This window comes from Diadema antillarum, unplaced genomic scaffold (genome assembly GCF_040938485.1).
Source record: "Diadema antillarum isolate AM-2024a unplaced genomic scaffold, OU_Dant_1.0 scf00000149, whole genome shotgun sequence".
In the NCBI taxonomy this organism is placed as follows: domain Eukaryota; kingdom Metazoa; phylum Echinodermata; class Echinoidea; order Diadematoida; family Diadematidae; genus Diadema; species Diadema antillarum.
The window spans coordinates 262,625-281,478 of record NW_027271038.1 but is presented as its reverse complement, the minus strand read 5'-3'; the positions used below and the strand labels follow the sequence as shown (position 1 = coordinate 281,478).

General features: G+C 37.3%; 1 protein-coding gene across 4 annotated transcripts in view; it reads right to left on the bottom strand.

The window, feature by feature from the left end:
- The window catches only part of LOC139721757 (uncharacterized), a 116,641-nt gene that overhangs the window by 52,105 nt on the left and 45,682 nt on the right, over positions 1-18,854 (bottom strand). For all 4 annotated transcript variants that reach the window (XM_071633080.1, XM_071633079.1, XM_071633077.1 and 1 more), the window contains one exon: positions 7,081-7,272. In XM_071633080.1, the coding sequence (XP_071489181.1) occupies positions 7,081-7,265 (185 nt within the window). In that variant the 5' untranslated portion in view covers positions 7,266-7,272. The remainder of the gene's footprint in view (positions 1-7,080; positions 7,273-18,854) is intronic.

Genomic DNA, 18,854 nt, shown 5'->3' with positions numbered 1-18,854 from the left:
GTAAAATTTGGGCTGCAATCACTATGTAGTAGAGCTAAACGATGAGCACATTCTCATCCGCACAGATAACACCACTGCAGTTTTCCTACATAAACAACATGGGAGGAATGAAATCAGTGGAATGTAATAACATTACGAGAGACATTTGGATGTGGTGTATTAATCACAATGTGTGGGTAACGGCATCACATTTGCCAGGCAAACTAAACGAAGAAGCAGATCGCTTATCTAGAAAGTTTGATGACAGGACAGAATGGATGCTTGACAGGGACAAATTTCAATCCATCACTGCTAGATTTGGAGAACCTGAAATTGATTTATTCGCATCTAGACTGAATAAGCAAGTACAGAATTATGTTTCATGGTTACCTGACCCAGAAGCAGTGTCAGTCGATGCATTCACTCTCAACTGGAATGGATTGAAATTCTATGCATTTCCCATTTTGTCTGATTGCAAAATGCCTGCAAAAAATAAGGGAGGATAATGCAGATGGAATAATCATTGTTCCCAACTGGCCCAGTCAAGCATGGTTTCCCCTCTTGCAGAGAAATGACAATTGGGAAACCTATGTTGCTCATAGGAGCAAGACACTCCTAACACTCCCAAATTAAAACACGCCTCATCCCTTACATGCAACTCTTGATCTTCTTTGTTGCAGGCTCTGTGCACACCACTATAGCACCAAGGAAATTTCGAGGGACATCATTAACATCATGGCTGCTTCTTGGAGAGATTCCACCAAGGCGCAATATAATATCTACATTAAAAAATGGTACCAGTTTTGCTGTGAGAACAATATCAACTGCTACTATGCGGATGTTACGGATGTCCTCAAATTCCTCAGTAAACTCTATCATGTGGAACATGCAGCTTACAGCACCATAAACCAAGCTCGCAGTGCTTTATCATCTTTCTTGACACTAACGAATGCTTCGTGTACAGTTGGTACACATCCCGTAGTCTGTCGGTTCCTGAAAGTAGTTTTTTCACCTACGGAATCCTTGCCCAGATACAAGGAAATCTGGGATGTTGGTCCTGTTTTTAGATTGTTGCGTATTATGTCACCACCAAAGTCGCTGTCTCTGAAGAAATTAACATTGAAACTGTGCATGATCATTGCTTTGACTTCAGCGCAAAGGATTTAGTCTCTGAAATTCATGGATCTTGATCATTTACAATTGAGAAACAGTTCAATTACTTTTCACTTTGAAAAACTGATCAAGCAGAACCGACCAGGGAATGTTGGGTTTTCGGTTACCCTCGAATCTTATCCTCCAGACAGACGCCTGTGCGTAGTAAGGTACCTCAGAGAGTATATTGAGAGAACAAGTATTCTCAGGGGGGATGAACAACAGCTATTCATCAGCTACAAGAAACCCCACAAAAGGGTATCATCACAAACTATTTCTCATTGGCTGAAGGAAGTGCTTACATCAGCAGGTATAAACACTGATAAGTACAAAGCGCATAGCACTCGAGCAGCATCAACTTCAGCCACAACCAGAGGTGATGTACCAGTGACTACAGTACTTGAACAGGCTGGATGGTCAAAACGAACGAACGTTTCGACGTTTCTACAATAAGTCAAAAGACGCCAAAATGAGCTTTTCGCAGGCTGTCACTCGTGTAGCAGAAAACTAATGACCTCTTGGAAGGTGCTTCAGTTATTCACATAACATATATGTTATGTCTGTGGGAAAAATGTATCGTCACAGGCTTTAAAGTCTCCTGACGTAATATCTAACGAGTATTACGCAAAAGAATAGAAAGATTAAACGAGAACTTACCTGTTCGAAGCTTTAATCTTGATTCTATTAAGTAATAAGAGGGTGATATTACGTCCCCTCCACACCCACCCTGCTGTTCTAACAGGAGTGTAAGTCGGCATTGTTTCGAACAGGATTGCAAGTTCCCGTATCTTTCATCTAGTGACAATCCATTTTTCACTCTTCGAAAATTGGTCCTACTGCGCATGCACACATGGCAGGCTCTCTCCTGACATAATATCACCCTCTTATTACTTAATAGAATCAAGATTAAAGCTTCGAACAGGTAAGTTCTCGTTTAATCTTTCTATTTTATCTCAAGGGGAAGCTACCTTCCCACAAAGTGGATGCTTCAACCCAGTGTAGCGAAACAAATGTTCAACCAGTGCCGCCAACCATTGACCTATTTGCCTCAGCCCTGAACGAACAACTACAAACCTACTGCACAAAGCACAAGGATTCCATGGCTCTGGCAACAGATGCTTTCTCCATTCCATGGAACAATGTTCTGGCCTACACGTTTCCCCCATTCGCACTGATCACAGAGTGCTAAACAAGATCCAGGAGGATCAAGCTAATGTACTACTGATTACCCAATGGTGGACCCGACGACCGTGCTTTCCAACCTTTTTGAGCCTTCTGAGAGACACACTGATAATCCTTCCAGTTAAGCAGAAGACATCTTGAGCCAACCAGGAACAACACAGTATTACCCAAACCCATCCAACCTGAGCCTAACACTATGGCCAATTACAGGAATTTGGCAATTGAGGCAGAACTTTCATCAAGAGCTGCCGATTCTATAGCACAGTGCCTCAGAGTGCCAACAAGATGAGGCTGTACACTCGAATTTAAATTAACTCAGCTGTATGCAAAGTATGATCTCAGTCGATTTTGCAATCAATAGTTTTTGTTTTCGTTCACGGCATCCTTCATTTCATTCTTCTTTTAATCGGATATCCACGTAATGCGTGCTTTCAACAAAATGCATCGCAAGAAGCTGGAAGCACGTGGCGCTCTGGTAGCGGAGCCATCAGGGTTGAGCATGTGTTTTGCACAATGCACTGTATAGCAATAGTGATTGAAAATAAGAAGTTGGGCACAGTTGCCTTGAAGGAAATATACAATGAAAGGATATATGTGACCCTGCACCACAAAACACACAAAAAGTCGCCAGACATGAATTCTTAGTTAATGACAGATTCTAAAAGAGCAGACTCTAAGCTTTAAAATGATGTATAACTCAATGCAAATGGATTCTCCTAACCTACATAAATATTGGAAAGAAAGCACACACTCAGGAAAAGTGTGAACTGAGAAAAGAGGCTCTGAAGATCAGTGTGTATTCAAGCGATTAATCTTTACCAAGTTGCGCTACCTGTGCAATGAATGCGACAAAAAACAGGAAGTAAACCATCAGAGTAACAACAATGAAGTGATTATCAAATTGAACTGAAATTGAACATGCCTTATTAGCATACTATGTCCATAATCAATGCCAACTTTCAAAGCAGTAGCATCATCCTTTCAAAAGTTATTAGAGTTGAAAGTGAAGAGTGTGTACAAGGTTTCTCAAAAATGAAAATTGGACTCTAAAGACACATCTAATCACAGTATACTACCAAAAAAGTTTGAGATAAACTGCTAAAAAACACACTTTCCTGCCCGTTTTATGATCCCAAATTTTAGCACAATATAGAAGAGTTGCTCTTTCAGAAAATATGAAAAAGTCAAGATCGGCTAGGTTGACCCATTTCACCTATTTTCAGTCCTCACGCAAAATCAGTGTGTGTGACCTTTTGTTCATTTTGTGATGCACGGTCACATATGTGACCCGCCACAACAAAAAGATTCTAAAGTTGCTGATGGCTGAGCCAAGAGAATCAAATTTGAAGTCAGATTATCACAATCAGTAACTAGAGAAGCACTCTGAGAGCGCAGACCTCCACCAAGCATGCAGCTCATTTCCACCACTGATCTTGTTTTTCCATAGAGATTTCAGTGATTTCTATCCATACATACTTATAGCATTGTGTGCTAAAAGTTGCCCGATTTCCCAATATAGAAGCCTTTGTTACGTCATAAACCCTCAGCTGCACGGCACGCCTCGCCCTACTAGAAACTAGAGCACACACTTTAGTGCGCACATGCAAACCTGAAATACACACAGACTGAACTCCTGCCAAAATATTAAAAATCCTTCATAAATTCCCCCAAAATTCTCAGATCACTACCAAAATGTAATCATCTGTTACAGTGAAACCCCGTTATAACGAATTCGGTTATAACGAGGAACCGCTTATAACGAGGTGATCGCGTCGTTCCCATTTTCCTTTGCGTGTAAACCTATGGCAGAACAAATCGGTTATGACGAGTTCGGTTATAACGAGATTCCGGTTATAACAAGGACAATTTCGGTAAATCATGATAAAGGAAAACATAAGCAATTTCATCAGATACAACGAGGTTCCATTTCTTGACCAAATTGCCGCTTTTAAACATGCGACAAACGCAACATTGAAAACCGAATTCACGCTATCCACGTCTTTTCCTGTTTTGCAGAGAACCGTTCCTTCCATGTTTTCTTCTTAATCACACGATAAGACACAGGAATACCTTCCGATGTTCCTACTAAATTATTAAACATAATCATTCGATTTTCTTTTTCGCGAGAAACGGGTGCGTGATATGAGGTCAGACCACAGCGCAACGAGAAAAAAATAGATAACGCATTCAAAAACTTTTCATGTAGCAACAATTGTGACCAAAAATGAACAATTGGAATGCGTGTGCAACTCATCATTATATCCTTTCCAATTTTAGTTCCGACTTCCAGTTGTTTTGCTGGTTTTGAGCAAATATGAGTTTGGATGATTAAAGCCGAAATAATAAAATCATCGCCTTAATCCCGCCAGGTGACAGTAGCGTTAAAATAGTTGAGTAACGCATGTTAACCTACTTAATCGGTGTTCAGAAAAAGAAACAAATGCATTTATTAGTTTGAATAGATCTGGATTTGTTCATTATCATTTAACAAATGATAATTTAAATATGAGTGTGTATGATCAAAGCAGAAATAATTAGTGAAATCACCGCGATCCCGCCGGGTGACAGTAGAGTAAAAATAGTTGAATAACGCATGTTAAGCTACTTAATCGGTGTTCAGAAAAAGAAACAAACGCATGTATTAGTTTGAATAGATCTGGATTTGTTCATTATCATTTAACGAATGATAATTTAAATATGAGTGTGTATGATTAAAGCCGAAATAATTAATGAAATCATCGCGATCTCGCCGGGTGACAGCAGCGTAAAAATAGTTGAATAACGCATGTTAACCTACTTAATCGGTGCTCGGAAAAAGAAACAAACGCATTCAACAGTTCAAGAACGGATGTACAAAATGCGAAGAGATTTTCGGAAGAAAATAAAGAACGCATTTTTAATCCCTTCGAGCGCAACGATCATTATTGTATAAAATTACAGCCAAATGATTCATGAAATAATCGAATTCCCGCTGGGCACCAACAGCGTAAAATACCTGGCAAGTTAGCGGTAAACAACGCACGTAAGTTACTCTGAAATCATCGCGATCTCGCCAGGTGACAGTAGCGTAAAAAAAAAAGTTGAATGACACATGTTAACGTAATCAGAAAAAGAAACAAACGCATTTATTAGTTTGAATAGATCTGGGTTTGTTCATTATCACAATTATAACACTGCATTTCACAGTGGTGATTTTTTCTTCCTTTCAGAATGGTCTACCAGGTACAGAATTGCGTAAAAAGGATGACAACCTCCCACATTCAATCCTGTCACATATTTTTCAAGAACGGTCATACAAAATGCGAAGAGATTTTCGGAAGAAAATAAAGAACGCATTTTTAATCCATTTGGGCGCAACAATCATACATTGTACAAGATTACAGCCGAAATGATTCATGAAATCATCGCATTCCCGCTGGGCACCAACAGCGTAAAAATACCTAGCAAGTTATGGTAAACAAGGCCTGTATGTTACTCTATTTGCACTGGTGTTTAGAAGAAGCTTAACAAACAAGAATCACAATAAAGAACTAACGTATCATTTCAGCCCCTATTTCTTCGTCTAATTCACAAATAATTTCCCTTTATTCTCTCAATAATAACGCTCAATAATTGTGTAATAACAACGCAAAGGATATGTTCTTAAGTTTCATTGATGGGTATATGACGTCATGCTTATGTTTTTCTTTGTTTTTGATGCGTACGGTTATATCGAGGTACCGGTTATAACGAGGTAATATCGCCGGTCCCACGGACTTCGTTATAACGGGGTTTCACTGTACTTGTATCATTCTAAAGCTTTCCTGCAAGTTTCATCCAAATCCGTTTATCACTTTTTGAGTTATTTTGCACAAGGACAAACAAACACACAAACATACAAACCAACGGTAACGAAAACATAACCTCCTCCCTTGGCAAAGGTAAAAACAATTGGATTCCTGTGTTTGATAAAATTTTGTTAGTCTAATCTAGCTTCTATCATCTGCCAAAATTTTGAAGAATTCAAGAAAAAAAATCAAGAAATGTCTACAGATTTGGATTTCATGCTGCAGCTAGACTCTGCCCCTAGCAACGAAGGAGTGATCTTACTAGTCAGTGCATGGCATCCTGGTTACTGATTGGTCATGCATAGACCACTGGTGCTAAGTTTGAATGAACATCACCAAGGTTGCTAGGAGCTTACCTTCTATTGTCAAGAGGTGAAAATTGTCTTGCCTCCCCTTGATCATAATAGCGTCGGAAGGAAAACTTTGAAGGCAGTTTTCTCGAAACGCTGATTTCCTAAACCACTTGACATGCGCTAATAATAATAAAGTCATCAATATCTCCGCAACCGAGTACTTTTAGGAGCCGTGGTGTGTATGAAAATAAACTGGAATAGTAAGGGAATAAGGTCATGTCATTTTAAGGAAATTGTGCTCCCCCGACTTTCAGATCCTTTTGTTTTAGCGGGTCACATATTGTGATGCATGCAGACTTTTACTGTACTCGGCGATGATTTGTTATCAATCTGTCAATGAATGAAAGGTAATTTACGACGTTTTTAGTCGCAGCTCTCATTCACGGGAGTTATGCTAAATGCTCTATGCTACTGCGTCTGTCTGTTAGGCAAAGAAAGCACACCAGTGCATAAGTTAGCTGATAGATGAACAAACCACAGAAAATGCTAAAAGGCCACACAAATACAGTGATTCTAAATATTTTCAATAGCAAAGTATGAAAGCAATAAAAGCAGTGCCATAATTAGGTAAATGCATTTGTACATACTCTTTTGCAATGGCTTGGTATATTTGTTCCCAGATCCGCCTCTTTTCATGAATAGATGCAGCCTCCTTCCTCGGGTCTGTGATAATGTCAAACCTATTTTTGACATGCTCAAAGAGAAAGAACTTTTCGGCAGTGTTCCAGTTCCTGGACCTGGGCCTGCGAGAGCCATATTCATCTTCCTCCATGTTTTTCCTGTTAATCAAGTGAATCAAACAAACTTGCAAGAGTAGTGATAGAAACATTAAAAAAGATTGTCTAAACTTAAGATTGTATTTGATGACAGGGAAGAATCTAGTAAAGTTATGTATCCCTGTGTGTATTATCATGTAAAGAGTAATGATTATCATACAAATAAAGCACAGGACAGAGTCGATCGGTGAGAATTGGATGCGCGAGTTTAACTTTGGAACTGTCCATCAGTGCAGCAAGTGGGTTTTAGACCGTTCCAAAATTAAACGAGAGCATCCAATTCTCACCGATCCACGAAATAGGCCTGTGCATAATTTGTGTTAATTAAATGGGCCTGTAAATTCATGAAATACAACCATTTTCCCCCATCATGCATCCGGCACACCTCCAACACTATACAAAACTTGAGCCATGTGTTTGGATTTTCCCGGACGCATGGCCATGCGTTCAAATTTTACCGAATACATGGCTCAGTGTAGATCAGTAAAAATCAGTGCATGACAATTGACTAATCAGATCGCAGAGTTTCTGAAGCCCATGTCATAATATACATTATCCATACATCAGGGAACATCCACTCTGAGCCTTTACAACATTATTTTTTCCCCAAAAAAGCTTTGCATCTGTGCATACAAAATTAAATCAGTACATCTCTGATATGTTAAATCAATCTTTCATAGCTTTAGTTTTGGTATTAGATACATTTTCTTTGAATGACTATCAATTGAATTTAACAAGTTTGGGGTTGTGATCATAAAACTAATAACATGCAGATTAGTCACTTACAATGTTTCTAAGTGCCTGCACAGGAAATAATCCATTTAAATTAAAGGGGAAATCCAATCCAAAAATAAGTTAGTCTGATGAAAAAAGAGTAAAATCTTACGAGTTCAACAGTAATAAAATATGACTGAAATTGGAGGAAAAATAAGGAAGTTATGAAATTTTGAAGTTTTTCTAATTTCTGCAAAACAGTTCTTGCACAGTGGATTTGAATAATGCAAATGAGTGAGCTGACCATGTTATAACCTCACAATTTTCCATTGACAGTGTACAGAAAATGAAGAAAATTCAATGTTTCTGTCATTGAAGTCTGAAACATGATTTTTTTCCTGGTTGAATAACTTCAGAATATTGATCAGTTAGATATCAGGATTTGAGCCCTGGGCATAATTGCGTTTGAATGAAAAACTGGAAACTTCACAATTTTATGTACAACTATATGGCAAGTTGTGAGGGAATGACATGCTCACTTTGTCATTTGCAGATATATTCATATTGACAGTTCAAGAACTGTTTCCTCAAAAATTATCGAAACTTCAAGATGTCATAACTTCCTTATTTTTCACCCGATTTTGATCAAAAGTTAACCGTTGAACTTGTATTTTACTCTTTTATATCAGACTAATTCATATTTGGACTGAATTTTCCCTCTAAGGTGACATGACTACCTACTTAAAGGCAGAATTACCATTTTGCAGATGAAACAAAAACCCAGCATTAGTGCTTTAAAAAGTAGTTCTATAATGTGAGCTAGGGATAGAAACAACCACTGTAAAAATTTGAATCGGTAAAATCAATGTTAAGTATAATTAAATATACAAAATGTGAACAATAGTTTAAGTTACAATAAAAATGTTTCCAGACTAAACCGTCTACAAATACGGTTTATTGAGAAAAATACAGAGATAGCCTCCTTATATTTTAGGCATTATTGTGAACATTTTATATGATAGGATGTTCTGTGGTACAACAGACCTACACATATGTGACCCACAACAACGGTTTCAGGCAAAAGTCGCAAGAGCGAATTCCCTTCTAGGGGGGGTGCAAAGATTTTGACTATTATTTTTGTCGATTTAGGTTTTTTGCAGAAATCAAATCTTTGATATGTTTTCTACATCTACACTAAATTTCATAGCATAAGACTAAGTTTTTCCTATCAAAAATGGAATTTTAAGCACCCTATGTTGGATCACACTCATCAGTTTTGAGCTTCTTTCGAATGCCGCGCCAATATCCCCAGTGTTGCTACGGCGCATGGTCTCGCATGCGATTGGCTGGTGCGTCGCATACATTTACATAATTCGGCTTTCGGAGACACCAGTTGCAGCGTGTGGGGAATGCTTTGTCCACGCGTGCACGAATACATGCTCCATTGTTCTTGCTATAGTGGTTTATACGCTCGCTCTGTAGTGCGTGCTCTTCGTTTGGCTTTCTGTCCAAACTATTCTAACGCAATGTTTGACAACGGAAGTGAAACAAAAATCGTGTAGCATGACATAATCGTGTGAAAAGAAAACTAAATATTCTCAAATTTTTCTACTTGTACATGTAGTAAAGATTATGACAGCAGACTGACTCAATGGAAGGCAGATAAGAGGAAAGGAGCGGTCACATGTGACCAATTACAGGGGAAACTCGGTATAACGAACACTGCTATAACGAGATATCGGTTATAACGAGGAAATTTTCCAGGTCCCAAATTTCCTTCCACACAAGTCTATGTAAAATGCTACTCTTATAGCGAGATCGGCTAGAACGAAATAACTGCTATAACGAGATAAATTTTGTGACTTTCAAACAAAGAAAAACATAGTCAATCAAACCTGCTATAGCGAGGTAAAGCGAAATGCCTTCGGTAAAGCTTTACTTCGCCTGTGCTATCATCTTCCGAGATTGTAAAGCTTGATGCGCTAAAAACTGTCTTGTACACACATAATCATTTTCTTCAGTGCACTCCAGCTTTTATAGCACTGCATGTTGTACGTGTATTAGTGTGTGTGTGCGCGCACACTGATACATGCAGAAAATGTGGTGGGACGGCCATATGTATACATGACATCATCGTGACGTTTAGCAGGTGTGAGGCAATCTGATGCTGTGATTGGCTTTCTACGTAGGGAAATCCCCATCTTCACACACACGCAGTTATTATGTACAGTACATACAGAATATGTCACATACACACACACAGCATTGTGCAGACCATTCAATCTTTCCATATAACACACACCCATACCATAACCACGTACCAATCCACAGACGATCTTGATACAATCGCAAGCTATATAAATTTACAAATTCAAACATCTACAATTAATAAGAAACACATTCTTGATATTGGATTTCCTTGGCGAAAAACATCTTCTTACCCATAAAGGTGAGTGATTCCCTCACACACTATATCAAGTTATCAGTATAGATTGAAATATGATGGGTAGTCCCACATGTGCAAATTAATGTCTTCATGTTATGCCTACTGATATAACGAGATATCGGCTATAACGAGGAAAATGACTCGGTCCCGACCATCTCGTTATATCGAGTTTCCACAGTATATTCAAATACTACACATCAAAATCGCACCAAACTAACGAGTCGTGTTTGGTTTTTTTTGTTTTGTTTTAATTTAAGCAAAAGGGTCGCCAATGATAAAGACAAATCAACCACAATGAAAACGCGATTTGTAACTGTGTGGATTCGCCACCGCTCCTGTTACATATGCACACAGTCATGGCGTGTGGATGCCATTGCGTAATACGTGCACCATACACGTCATGTACATGTACACCATACGTGCAATTATCGTATTCGCCATCTTGAAAGACGTACTGGTAAACAAAACCGAGCGAAACGCATTGTTTTTCGGCTCCATACGCTGAGCTCCGAGGAAGGTGCCCGGGAAATTTGACTCTCTCAGTGAGCCAATCAGAAGGCGATGTAGTTGCTAGAGGCCGGGCTTAACATCGATTGGCACCATCGTACGGATGGGTGATTCTCCCCTCGCATCGCCGCTCGGACATTGTCTTTGAGAAAGAGGTGAATCTTCAAAGCCTGTTTTCTCGCAATTTTGTCAGGCTAACAACTTAAAAAGTGCATCTTATTTCTCTTTGTATGCCCACTTATGGTGCTGAAGAATACAAGTGTTTTATATCAATGCAAAGCTTAGGAAATGGGCAATGTGATTCAGTGAAAAAATGAATTTTCAAAATTCCCGACTTTTGCCTGAAACCGTTGTCGCCGGTCACATATGCATAAAATGTCATATCTTGAAATTTTTGTAATCATTGTTCCCAAAGGTAAACCAGGGACTTTTATGAACGTGAACAATGAATATCACTTACTGTTTATATGCCATAAGCAACTGTAATGTTTTGTGAATATCTATTCATTTCACTATATGACCTAAATGTGCAAATTTATCTTTCATTATTGTAGAAAAATGTGTTGCCATGGTAACAGCATACTTCGAATGAAAATCAGACAATAATATTGTGAATTATGCTTACACTGCTTTTGAGCATTTGACTTGAAATTTGGCACATGTGATGGCAGTGATATCCAGTTGTACAAACTTCATTTATTAGATCAATGTGTTGCCATGGTAACATTTTTATGAAAAATCATAGAAATTGCCAATTTATTTATCTTACTGAGGTTTTGAGCACTTGACTTGAGATATGACATATGACACTATCAGTGAGCAAAATATACATACTTTATTCAATGTCAAAAAATACATTGCTATGGTACAAATTTTTTCAATAAAAAGCATACAAAGTAATTGCTGGTTGAGATAACTCCTTTAGTGTTAGGTGAGGTATTAATCACATTGCGTGATAGTTCTAGTTTTTGCTTGGATTTATATTGTCATAATATTATGGAGAGTATGTTAAAGGGATCATATAGTTTTGGTTGAGACCTAATTTCAGGTTTCTAACATTTTTCGGTGAGATAATGAGAAACCTCTTATGAAATATGAAAGAGCATGTAATTCTAAGAGGAATTCAACATTTATTTGATGAAAATTGGTTTTGAAATGGCTGAGATATGCAAAAAAGAGCGATTCTAATAAAGTGTGGGACCCACACTTTATCACGATCGCTTTGTTTTACTTTGTTTTTGGATGTTTCAGTCATTCAAAGCCCAATTTTCATCAAATAAACTTTGAATTCCTCTTACAATGGTATGCTCTGTACTATTATCATAAGTGTGTTCTTGGTATCTCACAAAAAGTTAAAAGCCCAATTTTCATCTCCTCCAATACTGTACTATCCCTTTAAAAAAATTTTCAAGTCTATCTGACATACAAGCTTGCAAAATTCCATGCCTGCATCAATAGCAATAATACAGTGCAAATGTGCAAAAAAAAAATGCTATTAAAGATCTGTTGTAGCTCGTAAGAATGGACGATGATCTCCACATTATTTTTACATGTTCTGAAAGCTGATGAGTGGTAGATGTCACCTATTTGGTCTGTAAGTCTTGCAAAATAATTCAAAGTTCTGAAAATTCCTGCAGAAAATGAAAAATATAAAATTTTATGATGTCATCAGATTTCCCACTTATTTGAGCATGTCTCACTTACTCTTGGTCAATTTCTACCGAAATTTTAGTATGGTGTAGCTTATCAAATTCTCAATCAAAATTATACTTACAATCATATATTTCATTTGTTGACTTCATCATAGTGGCAAAATTTTGATCTTAGCCTTGTCAAATTTGATCATTTAGTGTTTTATCATTATGGCAGTCCATTTTTTTTTTTTTTTTTTTTTTGGGGGGGGGGGGAATGCAAATTGACATGACTTTATTCATTGAGCAACAGCTCACTCATGCATGGTTGGATTTTCCCCAGATTTTGAGATGTCAGTGCTGGTACTTAGGCTATTGTTATGTGGCTATTTTTTGTTCATTGGATTTTGCCATCATTTCTAAGGATGTCATTGAATTTGAAACTCTGGCTTCAATTTACGGAGATTTTGTGCAGTGCTCATCGTTTGTGAGCTTTTTAGAACCTGAAGCTTATCGTCTGCAGAATATCTGTTCTCAGATAAACAGATCACAAATTGCATGGCCAATTGCCCCAAATCACAAATTAAAAAAATCACCTAATTTGTCAGTTATGACAAATCATACAAACATAGGTTTTTGTTTTATCCCCCACATACACAAAATTTATAAGGGGGTATATAGAAATCAGCGTGTGGGCGGTCGGGCGGTTGGGCGTCCTTTGCAAATCTTGTGTCGCAAACTCCTTCTATAGTTTTGAAGCAATTTTGATGAAACTTGGGTTACATGATGACATTGAGGTGTAGAGGTCCAAGACATGGTTTTTTTGTGTGTGTTTGTCAGAGAAAGCGTTGCCATGGTAACAAAATTTTCCCAAAACCTTGTGGAGTGAACTACTTCCACAGTATTTGAGCATGGTCTAATATACATGGACTGTTCACGGCAGTCTTTCTTTGATGTAATCATCGTTGCCGACACATGATTATACTGCATCTTAAAGGACAAGTTCACCTTCATAGACATGTGGGTTGAGTGAATGCAGCAATATTAGTAGAACACATCAATGAGAGTTTGAGGAAAATCGGACAATCCTTCAAAAGTTATGAATTTTTGAAGCTTCTGCTCAGTCACGGCTGGATGAGAGGACTATTATAGCTTGTGATGTCATATGAGTACAACTATATAAAGAAAGTATAAAGAAAATTCAAGATATTCTCACTTTTCTCACATAATAAAAGAACACTCGACTTCTCGCTTTCACAAGTCAGGGGGAATAATATTACCCCTAACATAAGTCAGTAACAAGTTGAAGAAATGTGCGCTTATTTTTAAAAAGTCAGTTTTGTGAAATTCTCTTTTTATTTTCCTTATATCGTTGTGCGCATGTGACATCATACACTGTAGTAGTCTTCTCCTCCAGCAGTGACTGCGCAGATATTTTAAAAATTCATAACTTTTGAACGGATTGACGGATTTTCCCCAAACTTTCACTGATGTGTTTTACTAATATTGTTGCCTTCACTCAATTCACATGTATATGAAGGTGGACTTGTCCTTTAATGAGTGCATTCAGGTGTCTGGACAATTACGATTGTGTGATCTTGTATCATCATCTCTAAGAAAATAATTGTTTCCCTCATTTCAGTCTTGTTTCGCTGATGTGCCCTTTTCTGACAAAAATGTCTTTGAATAAATACAGATGATGAGGAGCAGCAAAACCCGAGAACATGACAAATTTGCTGATTTGCACATTTTTGCACACGGATAAGACCTTGCCTAATGGCAAGATATACCTGTTCCCTACCATTACCAACCCTTTTTGCTCTGGAATAAGCTGCAGAAAAGTGAAATATTGAGATCACAAATGACAATCATTCTGCCAAAATGTTAGCTTTCTTTAAAAAGCTGCCTGCTTCTCCCAAGCGAAATTGTTTGAGGCATGATTTCCTAGCATACACCACAACTGCTAATTCACTTTACTTGATTTTGTGAGTTATTTTCTTCTGCGCATGTAGCTTTAGATTTCTTGAATCTCCGTCTTGTTCTTCTCCCGGCTTGCTGGGGGCGATGATGATGGGATCAAAGCAGTGAAGCATGTTAAAAAAGTCTTCTTGCACTTTTGAGATGTACAGGTGCGTGAATTAATTAACAATACGACGAATGTCCATGTATATTTGGTCCATGATTTGAGCAATTTATTTCAAATTTGGTATGTATTCTATATGATCTATAAAGTAGACCAGCCAAACCTCAAAAAAGGCTCTAGATAAGGATTCGACGGCATTTTTTGTTAATGCTCCGTTCTCATGCTGAAAGTCTTGCAAAAATACTGAGGAATAGCGTACGGCCGGATGTCAAGTGTACTTTTGCCGAAAAATGTCATTTTTAGCTCAAAATTCAGAAGCATGTCAAAAATCACAATTTTGATTTTTTGCTTGCATTCAATTCATATTTGAAAGATCATGAGTTTCAATTGTCCCTTTTAATGAAATTGCAATTTAAATGTGTTTCCTTAGCATTTTAAAAGGTCATTTTGGACAGCTATATATGGGGCTCTCAAATGTTTGGGTGTTGTTTTCTCGAAATAATATGCACAGATTAATTAACGTTCTGTAAAGTTTGTTTTTCCAAGCTAATTAGATGATCTTCCAAAAGTAATTTAATGTCTTATAAAACTACAAATGCTTCTTTGATTGAATGTGTCAATATCATTTCTAGTTTTCTTGAAGAAATCTTTACTTTTAATAAAAACTCTGAACATGCAGGAACTCAGAAAATGCTTTTTCGAGCATTTTCCAGTAGCCCCGCACTGCTTGTGTGCGCGCTAATACTAGTACAGTGTGCGTACGTCTACAGGTACAATCTCTCGCGGGACTAGAGCTGCATGTTTCAGTCATTGAGTTGGAAACGTGGTGACTGAAAAAGGGACTATTTCCTTCGAATGTAAGTATAAATTAGTAAATAAATACATAGTTCTTTATTGCACTGCATAAGGGAACTTTAAAATCTGTTTTGATCTAACAGTTAGATATACAACTTTGATCTGAGACTTGGTTAATATCAAGGTTCAAGCGCTAGTAGAATCTAACGTTTGGCCGATGTCTTATGACTGTATTTCACACCGATCCCGTGGGCATGCCTACCAACCCCCGGGCCGCCGCCCGACCGTGCTGGCAGTGCTTGTTAGTGGAACACCGATTACTAGTATTCCGTAAGGCACGTCTTGACACGGTGTGAAAAGAGGCCTACATTTATCGGTCTACGTCTAGATTTAGGTGTCTTGTTCGTTCGATCTAGGTTTCTATGGTAAATCTATGGCCTCGTCACATGCAGTTAGACTGAATCCTCATCTAATGTTAGGTCTAATCTATGTAACAGTTACACTCTCTCTGTCGACATTTGCTATCGTTAAGGGTTCTGTGTTAGATGTAGGCCTATGGCTACGCCTGTTATGCCAAAACAATTATTCAATCGGGCTAGGCCCTAATCACAATAACACTAGCACTAGCAGTTGTATAGACAGTACAGGCCCACTACCACTAACGTTAGATGTATTTGTAGGGCTAGAGCCAGGTCCAGGGCAAGGGACTGTAGTCTATACAGAAGGTGTATATGTAGACTAGATCTACTAACGTTTAGAGTCTAATCAAATATTAGACCTGTTAAAATCTAGTGGGTCTGACGTATAAATAGCTGGCGTCTAGAATTAGGATCTAACCTTAGTCAAGATCTGGGCCACTGATTCTACTTAACGTTAGAGGTTTCTAGTAACCTACTAGATATCTAGGCAGTTTTGTTGTAAAGACCCAGCTAACAAGGCCTAGCTAGACCTAAGTTTAGACATCTAGAGGTTCTAAAATCTATGCATATATTGTACATCTAACGTTAGGCTAACTTTTGATCTAAGTAAAAGTTCATGTTAGATCTAACATTTCTATCTTGATCTAACATTAGAATATCCTAACATTAGCACTAATACTAGTCTCTAGAGCAGAGATCTAAGGTTGACTCCACTCTTTATGGTACTGTAGACCTACATGGGTTTAGAAAAAGAGTCTAGGATTTAGGCCTAGGTGTTTTATATGCAAAAGCGAGTCTACAACTAACTGATCCTGCCATTCGAATATGCCCGAAAGAGAGAGAGAGAGAGAGGGAAAGTGTTCAGTCCCGACTGCCAACCTCTCCTAATCTGTGAATCATTTACATGTACTCTTCTAGTTTACAAATAGATCTAGTCAAAAAGGAACTATTTAGAAATGTCTTTACTCATAAGTACCAACTTCTCATGTTAATGTCTCATAGAATAAAGGTTCATTTGAAAAAATGTAAATATTACATTTTTAATGGATCGTTTATACCGACTCACTATAACCTGAATATCTTTCTTCTTTTTTAAATTTTCAAAAAGCTAAAAAAAAAAATCACATCTCAATAAAAGAGATATATCTATGGTTATAATTGATTTGCATGGGGAATAAAGAAAATTATGTCAATGCCAAGATGCCTTTTCAAAACAATCAAATTTCAAATTAATTTTTTTTTTGTCACTGTTAGCTTATAATGCTCTGCTTTAAAGATGAAAAAAAAAAATATTTGAGTCATGTTGATTTGTTTTCAGCTAGATGTACCAACAAGTGGACAGACTGAGTCTTGTCTTCAAACTTCGCCAGAGAGAGACATATCCTGACTTGCCAAAATCTAATTGTAAAGTCTGAGCTCTTTCTAACTGCAACAAAGTGCAGAACAACCAGAAGGTAAGAAACGGTAAATGTCTGAAATACATTATAGCAGTCTAATTTCAAATATCTTTTAAATACTAAGTTACTAAGTGCTGGATTATCAAATGTATCAGTTAAGTGCCCAGTTGAAAATAATGCCAAATCTAAATACATTCAATATTGCATATTCCTATTCCATTTGAATAAGTTGTAACAAGCATGTTTTCACTTTGACAGTTGCATTACAATACAATGTACAAGTACTTTGCAAACAAAGAGAGGAGAAGAATTTTATATCTCCATTTATATACAAAGGGGAGCAAATCTATGATCAAATGTGCATTCTTGTTTTCTTGTAAATTCATTGCATGTTCTATTGCAGAGGATCATATGAAAGAACGGTATTCTATCCACTGAAGAGGAGATATAAAAATCAAACATAAATGTAATCAAAGATATTATATGTAATGGAATATTTCTCAACCATGTCAATTGGAAATGGCGGTGGCACAAGTGTTTAATGTGCGCACAGATGAAAATACAACTGTACGTCTGTAGTCTCAAATCAATTTACTTTTCATTATTATGTTGCGTTAAGTATGATGTAAGGGTAATATATGCTGTGATGTATTGTTCTTTATTTTTATCAAGGTGTCAGCAACAGATGGACATGCTGAGTTTGAGATCACATCCACTAGAGGCCCAAAACCACTATTTCGGCACAATTGGACAATCACAAAACGGGAAAATTAAAGTTGTTAGAATAGGTTTCATTTTTATACCAATCCACGAGACAAATATTCAAGTTTGTAGTTGAAAAATATGAACACATAGTTTTGCTTTATTTTAAAGGTGTGATAATTTCTTCCATGGGGCGTAAATTTCATCATGTAACATACGTTACCATGTCATTCTATTTCAAATGCATTAAGATTGGTGACTACATTCTATGATTGAGATAATTATGCGTCAGATGTGAAGTATACCATCGGCTGCCATGTTTGTAAATGCTGCCTGCAGATGGGAAGGATGGCAAATGACCTGTATGCTATACTGAACACAGCATGTCCTATTGTGTTAAACCTTAGACAGGTAATGTTAATTTGTTTTCTCGATAATTTGACATCAGACTTTCTTCAGAAAATATTTTTCACCATTTATCAGTCCCAAATTGCCAGCTAATTCTTGAGTATCATCGATGAAACATGTGAAACTATATGCGCAAAAATATAGTCGTTAGATTCCACGTAACGTATGTTTCACGTTAATGTAACGTAAGTTACAAAGACAATACCACTACATGTGCAGCAAATTTTGGAACATTTTCTTTTTGGTTTTTGTATATATTCTTATACTAATTTCTCTTCAACTCTAAGTGAACGAATATTATAACACGATGTCGCAATATTATGGCGATACAATTCTCAAAAATAACAATTAAAATAGTTGTAAAACTGCAAGACTTTATAACATGTCCTCGTATAAACTCTTCAGTAGAACAGTAATCCGTAACTGTTGATATTTTGAAGACAATTGGCTTCATACTTATGAATTTATGGCATTGAAATGATA